Below are 11,432 nucleotides of genomic sequence, written 5' to 3' on the forward strand. Positions count from 1 at the left end.
AGCCAAAAAAAAAAAAAAAGAAGAAGACAGTATGTTCCATACTATATGATGGGTCCTATGATATACTTAGAGAGAAGAAGATACAGGAGACTTAGATAGAAGATAGATGTTAGATTTACATAAGCTGATATGTAAAACCATACAGATCCTGCTTTGTTTAGTTTATACAGTGTTAGGGTCAAGTCTCTGAATCAGCACGTTGGTTAGCACCCAGATGGTTAAAATGCAGGAAGTGAAAACTGGGATTCAGCAACAACCTCCAAACAACAGCAATAACAAAAAACCCATGTTTTTGTCCAAGAGACAAATGCTTCCATCTAGCTAGCTGGGTAATGTACACAGCCAGCTATGTGCATCAATAGCCTGTGCTGGGCATATACAAAGACCCAGCCACAACTTGAAGTTTCAGCCCCAATGAATAACCCTGAGGGAGATCAGCTGACAAAGAATGGATACTGAAAAACATCAGCAACAGCATAAGCCAATGCCCCCAAATAAAATAAATGCACTGCACTTCCTACAAAAGTGGATTTCTAGATTTAACAATGTACATTACAAGATTTTTGAAAAAAAATGATGGAAGAAACAGGAGCTTAAAATGTAAAAACGACTATTTTCTTCTTATAGATTTTCTGATGTATAGTGCAGTCAGAACTTACAGTGAATTACATGGCAATAATCCACTTTATATCATACAGTCTATAAAAGGATCATTAAGAAGTCATATCAGCATTTCATAGTATTTTAGTATAACAATTATATTGGCATACACCAGGCAAATTAGTCATGATAACATGGAACAATTGCAAACTACAAGATAGATCTCAATCCATGAACTAAATCATGTTTCGTTTGCTGTCTGACTGATCCCCATACTGTTCAATAGCCTGTATCAAAATTACTTCAAATACCTTTAGTCTGGGCTAGCAGTTCTCCTTACAGTCCTGGTGTGGGGGAGGGAGGAGAGGGATAGACAGAGAAGGGATCTTTAAAAAAACAAAAACAAAAAAAACAAAAAACAACCCTCACACAGATCCAGGACCAGGACTTGAATTACTAAATTATTCAGTTCTGGACCAAGGGCAGAAACTCCAATATGAAAATTTATACAACTAGTACGCTGGGAATTGAATCTAAATCCTAACAATCAAATTATGTCGATGAAAGACAGCATTTAGAATGTTTGTAGCTTTAAAAAAAGTATGCATATGAATTTTTCCTCTCGTTTTATAGTGCTGTGAATAGCTGGTTCTTTTTTCTCTAATTTAAGTGGGTCATGGAAATAGTGGAAATGCAGTTTTATAGATAGAGAAGAAAAATAAGTACAATTAAAGTGTACAATTCTAAATCTTTTCATAATAGCCCGAGCCAAATTTAGAGGTGAATGTCAATTAATCAGAAAACAAATGCTTCATATACATCCCCCCAGCAAGAGACAACAATGATCTTAAGTGTTGTTCTTCCTATAGTTCAGCATTTCACGGCTCACATCACCACTTGATTGCAGATAACACTCCCTTACCTTGATGTTGATCACGGTTTCTAGATTACACTATAATCACAAGGAATTGTGTGGAAATGCTGCGTTTAGTGCTAGAAATAGCAAGGCAATAAAACATAACTTATGGAAGCAAAGAGTGGGTCCCTCCGGGAACATCAGTGCCCTAAAGCTGGTGAACGTAAAGATATTTTATGGTGGGAATGTTACTGAGAAATACTAGTTGTGTCAGATAACTAAAGAATTCCTCAAATCAAATTAGCTTGTAAAATATAAACGTCCAATTCAAAAAATTGTCTAGTTAGAAGGCAATAATTTAACCAACCATGAAATTATTTGTTAAAGCTCTTAATGGCTACGAAAAGATACCCATTTACTTTGTACTTCAGATACAAAATATTGAGGAAAATCCTATTCCCTCTTGCCCAGGTGCTCTTATATCATTACTTCGAACTTAGTATAAAATAGATTTAATCAGGGGCTCTAACCTGTGGCCCATAAGAACAACTGTATTAACAATAAAATAAAAATGTATTTATGAAAACAAAGAACACACACTCTGAATTAAGACTGAGGTATTTGAATGACCCCAGTTACTACTTCCCTCCATCATTTCCTCTGTCTTCTGTGCAATAGCTCTGGTGCCAGAACTGTGGTCAATACCTGCTGTCCCCTCCCTACTGCAGCTGCTCCTGCCACCAGCTACATCTCAGAAGATGGAGAAGGAATTGTTCCATTCCAGTTTTCCTGCTCATCTGTGGAAACCTGGAGAGCAGGATGAGAGCTCCCCGGGGTCTGCCTAAACCTAGACACTCCTAGCAAAGGGTGTTTCCTTTTTCTGAAAGCAATCCCAGCAGACAGATTAAGAGAAGATGAAAAACAGAAAATAGTTAGCTATTCGGTACTCTGCTTCATTCCACGTAGAGGTCAGACAGCCTGGGGCTCCCCTTTTTTGCACCAAATGACAAGATTTCTCAAGAGGACACTAGCTAGAATGGGATGACCAGGATACATCATCCATCAGCTGCTCCCTATTTTCATGAGCCACAAGAGCTCCTTCCCCAGAGGCAAGGGGAAGAAAACACAGCACTCGATGGTACTAAATCTATGCCTGCTAGGGACTCCTCCACACTGAGGAAATGCCAAACTCAGAGCTTACAGGTAAGTTTTTTGCTCCTCTGCATCACCTGAGAATGGGACATGACAGGCAATCTGCTCGCAAACACTGCAGATGGGCACCTTTATCTTTCCAAGATAGTAAGTCTGGCCTTTTGGAATGAGCAGATCAGACACCACTGGATTAGGCAACTATGCTGATATGGGTAACTCAGTGGAGTGGGGTTATTCAGGATTTACCACCAGCACAAGAGAAAATTTTGGCTCAGTGTGGTTCTCATTAAACACTGGCCTAGTTCATTGTTCCAGCGTCAACATAAATGCTTTTAAAAAAAAAACCCACCACCACAATTAAACTGAAAATATATCTTCCTTCTTGGAAACTATTCCTACCTCAGTTTCTCTCTCATAATCCTAAAAGACTATGGGAGTTGCATCCACATAACCATGCCACAATTTGACTTAATGACACCAATTCTCAAAGGCTACAAACCAACTTCATAAAATCTCTCACACATTAGTTTCAGAGGAAGGAAAAATCTCAGCTGTGTAACCTATTTTTAATGATTATCTCGAGTTGCAAACAAACAAAAAACATTTCAGGTTACTAATTTACAAATCACTGTTCAAATTATAATGAAATTAAATAGTAGTATGTACTTACGGCCAGATACATTGCTGCATATACACTTAGAGCTGCTTCTTTGGATGGAAATGTTTTTCTGGCTTTCGTTATAAGATCTGGGTTTCCAGTACAGGCATGTGCCCCACTGACGAATTGTGTGTACTGTTTACATCCAAGTGCTGTATAGTTGGGTTTACAAAGTGCAAGAAAATGTGGGGCAAGATTCCCTGTTACTACTTGTCCAGCATTTACGAAGATATCTGTTGCAAACAGTCCAAATGCATAAATGCCTAAAGAGGAAAACAGAGTTAGGTTCCTGCTGTTTTGATTCCCACCATCTTGATGAAGTCCAAACACTCCCCCTTTTACAGGAGATTTATATGCTCTTCTATTTTGCAAACAGTCTACTCCACTGTGTGTCCTAGACCTTTTGCCTTTCAAACTATTAGGGTAGCTAGCAATTCTTCAAAAAGAATTTAGGAAGGCCAGCTTCAGCTGTAGTCCCCCTGTACTCTAAGTGCAAGTGTCAGCAAAGAGGCTCTGTCAGTGTTTCACCAAACACACCAGCTCAAAGATTGTGAAAGACTGGTCCCAATAAATATAATTAATTTGAAACCATGTTAGGAACCCTCCGTATATTGGACAAGAACCTCTTTTCTTTCACCTCGACTGCATAAGCAAGATGAAGTGATGTATTATTTAATATATCTGTTACAAGCTGTCTTCATCTGTCTACCATCAAATACATTTCTATGCATGGCACGATTCCCAAAATATTCAAATATCGGAGGTAAAGAGCTATATATCTGAGGAGCAATTTACATTCCAGGGTTTATTATTAAACACATATCAAAGACATTGGACCTTGTGTAATTTTTGTGGATCTACATTTATCCGATCATTCGAAAGAAAAGCAGATGTATTATTGTTTCATACACATTCCTAAGGCCTGAGGGAGAAGGAAGCTGGTGCTACAGGGGAAGGGTAGTGGTTAAGATGCTGACTTCAGATTTGGCAGAAGTGGGTTCAGTTCCTGGCTTAGTCCATGTTTCCTGTATAACTGTGGGCAAGTCATTTAAGTCTCTCTGTGGATAAATAGAAAGGACAGCATTTCCCTACTTCACCAGGTGCTGGGAGGATAAATGATCAATGACTTTATAGCACTACAGATATGAAGACTGTAGAAGCATCTCAGTTCAAAAAACCAGCTTTTCCCTGAGATAACTCAGAAAAGCTCAGAATGAATTCTGAGGTGGCCTCACCTTATTTCTAAGACTGGAACTCTGGTTTCATGGGCAAGTTAATTAAATTTGCATTGCTAGAAATTGTTAAAACTGGACTGTGTACGTGACCCTTTCTAACACTGTTCTAAAATAATGGGAAATTGACTGGCTCTGGCCGCTTTCATTGTCCCAAATGTACAGTGAAGCCCACCGTAGTGGAGGGGTGAACAGCTTATACCTTTCCACCTTCCAATTTCTTTTTGCCTCAAGGGGCCAACAAGTGAGCTGGGGGACAGGAAGTGCAGGCACTGATTATGCAGGCCCAACTTGGGATAGCATCACCTCTCCCCACCCCCAAATATCCATGTCAGGAACAATCCTGTCCTTAATTTCTAGAATCTGGCATTACTGTCAGTCTAAAGTCACTAACCAGCTGGAATTAGTCTCTGGAGGAAGGCAGCAATGCTTCAGAAGTGTTCGAACTGTGAAGAATGGCACAGCTGTGCCATTCCTCCCACTACATGCGCACACTGCAGTAGGCAGGGAGAGGTTGGCCTGCCTGAGGCTCAATTCCTTCTGTTATTTCCATAAGACACAGCCCTGAGCAGGAGGGCACAGACTGGGCATCCCTCCATTGCTACAGTTTTCCGGAGACATTTGGGAACTAATTAATGGATCACTAATACTAATGATAATTTTTCTCCAGTGAAAGATTCTCTCTCACCATAGGAGTGAAATCCTAGCCTTTACTGAAGTCAAGGACAGTTTTGCTATCAACATCAGAAAAACCAGACTTTCACCCCATGTAGAACCTTCTATTATTAGAGAGATAAAGGCTCCAGGCTCACAACACACCTAAAACCTGTATTTAATCATAAATCCACTGACCTCTAGTAGACCACATGCTAATCTGCTTTGCTGTGAGTGGCCAAGTGAAAAATTCCTTGGGGCTGTACAGTGATAATTCTTTGCTCCCTGCCTCTGCTGGGCCTGTTCAGCCAGTCTATGCTGCTGGACATGTCTCTGCCCTCACTTGCCCTGCACCAATTTCTTCCTTTCTTTGGAGTTGCTACTGCTGCCAGCCAGTTCTTTACCTAAAAGCCCCATGGTTTCACTGGCAGCCTAAAATAGATGGGAAGGTAGCTGGCCATGGCAGGTCCAAACATGGGAAAAAGACTCATTGCATCTATGTCAGGATTATATATGGAGTATTTTATGGTGTTTAAATATTTTCCACATTTCATATCTTACAAGATATTGACCACTAACATTTAATGACACATGAAAGAATTAACTTTGCTCATACCAAGGAATCTGAAGGTTCTGCGCACCAGTGGATTTATATAACAACAGTCTCCAGTTAATATTGTTTTTTCTTGGTTTTCAAAATCTTTTGTTGCTAATTGTAGACAAAACACTGCAGTTTCTCCAATGATTATCTTATGAGGAGAGGAAAAAAAGGGGAGAGAAGTGATGCATCAGATTTCAGCAAGCATAAAACAATAATGACATAGCGATGATCGCCTTGCCCTAAACACACAAAACAAATGTAACCAAGTTACACTAGTGAACCAAGTTCCTGCAGAGTTAATCTGGTAGTGAGGGAAATATACCATATGGCTTGTTTGTCTTAATTTGCATAAAAGGGAGTAACTTTTGAAACAAAACTTGGCACCCACAAGCATAGCCCAGTTTTTATAGGGAAAAAGTAAAAAAGTGGTTAATTCAAGAACAATGGATTACATAATGCCCAAAATGTGCAGAAAACCATGAGGAGTAAGAATCTGATTTTGCAGAACACTCAACTCTCATTTGAGTTCAAATAGCAATCAGCATCTCACACGACTAGGCACTACCTCATTAGTCCAATGAAAACAATCACTAAAAAGCTTCTCTTTGCATCAAGGATTGTTTAACCACAGAAAGTATTTAACAATATGATTCCAGATTTTGCTGAGTTTGTCACATTTATTATTAGCTTAGTTCATCAAGCTCAAACAAAATGCCTTTGATGCTGTTTTAACATTAAATGAGCTCCGCTTCACATTCACTACACAGATGTGAATATTCCATATTTTCTCACATTCAATCTATACCATTTCTCAAAAACCAATGCATTTCTGTGCAAGAAATATGCTAAGAGAAGGTTCTACCCCTTCCAGGTAAAACCAAAAGTAAAATCTGCAGCGATCTGGAAGCAGTAGAACAATGAGCTGGTCTGGCTCCCTAGCTGCTGCTACTCAGTTAGGATAAGGAAAGATTTTTTTTTCCATTCTGCATTTCAAAATCAACATGTATATTATATTCCAGGGCATGTTGTATGCAAGAAAAATATAGTATATTTCAATTTTATTTATACATTGGTTGTTTATACTTCACAGCTTTGTTAGTGAGGGATGAAACATTCTGAAAAACAGCCTTGCAATTTAAAATTACTCCTAGAACTTGTACTTGCTTTGCCTATTCTTAGACAGAATTGTATAGGATGCCTATTCTTGAATCAGCAAGAACAAACCCTAGAAATATATGCATCCTCTAAGTTTTGGGTATGGAATACTGACATTTTATAGCAAACAAAATAGGGGCGGTCAAGAGACTTGAACACAGGTGAGATGCTGTATACCAATGCTCTACTCTCTTCTCTAATGCTGACCCTGTGATCTCTGCTCTCACCTATAAGGGAGATTATAAAGCTTACACTGTATTATGTGAACTATGGATAAACAGCAGAAGTCTCTATCGCTCTCCTTACAAAATGTAACATTAACACTGCTGTATTATCAATTATTTTTTTAACTTCAGAAATCTTTCTTTAGATCAAAAATTGGTCTGAACCATTTTATGAACTGTATATTCACAAAAATATCTTACAAGAGTATAAAGAAACTCAGATGTACTAACATAGGCTACATACCCACATTCAAATTATCTGCGATAATTCTCCCAGGTTTGTTCTCTTGGTACTTACCCAGAGATGGCTAAACAGACATTTGTATGCTGAGCCCATAAAGAGCAGCGAGCTTGTACTGCTAACACTGCATAATCGGGGGGGCTGGGCACACATCTCTGCACACTCTACAGAGATGGACTACACTGTGACTACATACCCGCATAAGGAAGTACAGGATTTCTATGAATGAATGTAGTCCAGAACAACAACCAACCACCCTCCATGAAGTTCCATGAATGAAAAAGAGGACAGAATTTGATCAAATACACTGAACCCTGAGTTCATTATTGCAGAATCAAAAGCCAGTCTAAACAGACAAAAATCTTGTACTCAGTTAACAAACTTCTGCCCTGTCTATTTCAATGTGACCCAGATTTCCTACCTCTAAAATCAATTCGCAAACTGATAAAACAGCTTAACTTGACCTTGAATTGCAGTTCATCAGAATAACAAAAGTAACAGGAAAAGCTTAACATAAATGACACCTGCACAGCGCCAGCCATAGGGGAAATGGTATTTTGGCACCCCCCACCCCCTAGTTTCTCCCCCAAGTCACTGGTGCTGCTGCAGGCAGGCACGAGTGCAGGGTGCTGTCCATCAGGAAGGCGGAGCAGCATGGTGCTGCCGCCCACACTTCCCAGCCCTGCTCCTCCTGAGAAGTGGCTGGAAGTGGGGGGTGCGGGCTGGACACCACTTCTGCATCAGGCAGTGGGAAGAGCACTGCTGTGAGTGCAAGCAGTTGCCCATGTCACCCATTCCCTTAATGCCAGCTTGGCACCTACAGCTCTTATAAAAGACAGACAGAACAAACTTTAAAGTACAATTCATCAGGTGAAGGCTAAACCTCTTAAGGTCTCTTATGTGCTTCACCAATGTCCTGTCTACATGGAGAACAGAAATCTAGGATTTAATATTGGCAGGTTGAACAGCCTGGACCAGATTCTGTAGTAGCTGCTGCATTACCAATGCACTGGAATGCAGAGTAGTTACACCAGAGCACAACAAAAATCAGCCCACAGTAAGAATATCTTATTGACCGGTGGGTATGCCATGACATACTCTTTGCTAAAGTACAGGCAAGAAAACATGCTTACAAGCTTCAAATAGCCCAGAAGTTGGCAGTCTCTGTATACCTACCTAGGGCAGGCATAAAATGGGTTCCACTTCAATTTAGAGGGAGCTTCTGAATGAGAGGTCTAGTCCTTCTAAATTATCCCATATTTCCATGTCAGACTGTGACCATCACATGACAGTTGATATTTATTGTCTGTATCTGAAGCCTGATTGGCAGGAGCAACAGTTCTCCTGGAGACCTGTATCTGTTGATTTACCATTCAGAGAAAAATGCTACTTACAAAACACACTATAAAATTCTGCCTCTAAAATTATATAAATTGTTCTGACACTTGACATAGAGGTGCATGGGTTAGGTGGCTGCAGAACTCTACTGGAAGCAGAACTTTTGATGTGCCAGCTCCTCCTGCTCTTCACCCTTAAAAATAATGTACGAGGCCACCATGCAGAACAGCAATCATTTTTACTCTTATACGGCTTGTATTTTGATGGATTTCTTCTCTAGTTTGGTGATGAATCTGTGCTGACAGCTCAGATAAGCTGATTGCCCTCCCCCTTTGTTCTGCATGGGCACAGCTCAGATTTTCACAGCAGAGCTGAGGCCAGATTTTGTTCCCTACTCTATCCCTTTAGGGTAGCACATACCACTTGTCTCCACCATATCTGTCAGTCACTAGCTTTGCTGGGAAAGGAAAGACAAGAAATAACCCACAATCTCCTTTCCAAGACCCCACAAACCCCACTCCTGTTTCCTTGGCTGTGATTTCTCTCTCCAGTGTGCACTAAACAGGTAGAAATCCTGCATTACCTCTAGCACAGGGGGTGCCACTGTGCCCAGCTTGTATTTTATAAGGGAGATGCAAGTAGGTGGGAGGCAAGAACAGTTCCCAAATGTTCTCAATTAAGTACCATTATTTGTTCACTCTTTTTCAATAAATCTCAGGATAAAATTATTTCCCTGAATACTGTTCAAAGCTCAAAATGAAAAAAAATGACAGATATGGAAAATATTATAAAATAATTATCCAGTTGCCCATGGGATAAGACAACATTCATATACTTTTATGCATATAAGCACACTATTAGCAATGAACAATGCGGAAGAAGCCAGAGAAAATCATTACTGTAATTTGTTTGGTCTAGCATGTGCTTTTGTTTAGCTATTTTTCTACAGAAGAACATAAGAGCACATATAAGAATTCTAGGCTGAGCATGGATTTTGTACGAAAGAATGAATCCCCACTTTGGAATTGTTATGATGGAATTATATCATGTGAGCAAACAGGACACAAGTGATTTTTTTTTCCAAATATGGGACATGGTATGCAATATTAATTGCAGAAGATGTCTTCTTTGGAGAAAATGAATAAGTTGTTTTTCTAACTTCCCCAGTATTAAAGAAAATAATGAAAATAAGTAGAACTTTAGGTGGAAATGCTGTTCACCTGGCTTGCTTTAGTAGAGTTAGCAAGAGGTGAAGGATATCGCAGTGATTCAGGGCATAGACTCAGGATTGGCTGACCTGTGTCCAAGTCCCTGATCTGCCAGAATCTTCTAATATGACCTTAGATGAGTCACTTAGCTCATTTGTGACTCCGTTCTGAGCACTGTTACAATGAACTATTATGAAGAAGCATTCTGATACTATGATAATGCGGGAGGTGAGGTGTATAAAGTGTCCAAGTGAGACTGCAGATGATAAATATTTTTTTTTCATAATGAAAAGAGCATTTCCCGTCTCTTTATGGAAGTATTACACATATTCAAGAAAAGAAGCATCCACCAGAGAAAGGGCAGTAAAATTATGCCATAAGAAAAGTTCTTTGGCCTGTTCTTAACCCTCTCCATGACAGTAATATCCTTCCTGCTACTTGATGATCAATCCTGCAAAGTTTCCAAGGCAGGAGGATGGAAGTCTAATATAGTAATACCTCTTTTTTCTCTATTACTCCTTCCAACTAACATAACATAACTTAATACCTTTTTGTTTTCATAGCTTTTGTACATAGGTCATAAAGGTTCAGTAGCATTCTATAATGGAAGTCCGTTTCTGTTCATTATTCAGGCTGACTGTAGCTTTTAGCATATATTCCCTACATTGGTTCCCTCTTTCCAAATTATTCACATTTTTTGCATTAGTCATCTGCTGATACACTCTCCCAAATGATCTAAGTCCTCCCAAATTTGCCTTTAGTTTTATGATCATATAATCACAGATTTAGAGATCTTATTTTCCTATCTCCTTATCAAAAATCATTTATACTGCATTTTCTGAACATGGGTCACTAATTCTCACCCCTTTCCAATAGAAATGTTGCAATGCACCTGGCTAATTTTAAATAATTAAGGCAAGATAAACCCTGACCTTGCTGAGTCTCCAATATACTAGATAAAGTTGTAACCTTCTGTGCACTCCATACATACATTCTCATCTTTAGTTTCTCCTGTGGTTTACAACAGGTAATATCTGCATAAATGCATTACCCTCACATAAGGCTTATACAACTGTAATGAACAAGTTATTTTGTGAACCGCCTCCTCCTCTCTCATTTGTGCTTATTCCAGTCACTTCTCTTCCCCTTCAGAATGATATAAACATCCCTCTTAATGCTTAACAGATTTTTTTAAAGGATTTGTATAACAAAACTGTCTAGTGGGGCCTTTTCTGTTAGTATATTAACACACACATGCATACAAGAAGGTGTAAAGTCAACTCTCATACCAAATTCTACCTGAAGTTAGGAGGAAACTTCTCCTGGGAACAGGTTTTCCCACCATCACCTACCAAACCTTTAAACAGAAGCTACTGTGTAATAGGATTTTAAACTTACATGCACAGCCATTCTTATCCACTATGACAATTCTCATTTTTGTGTTGCAACTACAGCAACTGCTCGTGTGGGAAATATTGGAGAACTGTTATATGCAAGTGCTTTGTCATTCTAA

General features: G+C 39.3%; 1 protein-coding gene across 1 annotated transcript in view; it reads right to left on the bottom strand.

Moving 5' to 3' along the window:
• PLPPR5 (phospholipid phosphatase related 5) overlaps positions 1–11,329 on the bottom strand; it is a 32,772-nt gene extending 21,443 nt beyond the window's left edge. The window contains exons 1-3 of the mRNA XM_019528343.1: positions 11,318–11,329; positions 5,769–5,901; positions 3,279–3,529 (exon numbers count right to left, since the gene is read on the bottom strand). Coding sequence (XP_019383888.1) covers positions 3,279–3,529; positions 5,769–5,901; positions 11,318–11,329 — 396 coding nt within the window. The remainder of the gene's footprint in view (positions 1–3,278; positions 3,530–5,768; positions 5,902–11,317) is intronic.
• Positions 11,330–11,432: the final 103 nt, after the last annotated feature.

This window comes from Gavialis gangeticus, unplaced genomic scaffold (assembly GCF_001723915.1).
Source record: "Gavialis gangeticus isolate Ggan-Ray unplaced genomic scaffold, GavGan_comp1, whole genome shotgun sequence".
Lineage (NCBI taxonomy): Eukaryota > Metazoa > Chordata > Crocodylia > Gavialidae > Gavialis > Gavialis gangeticus.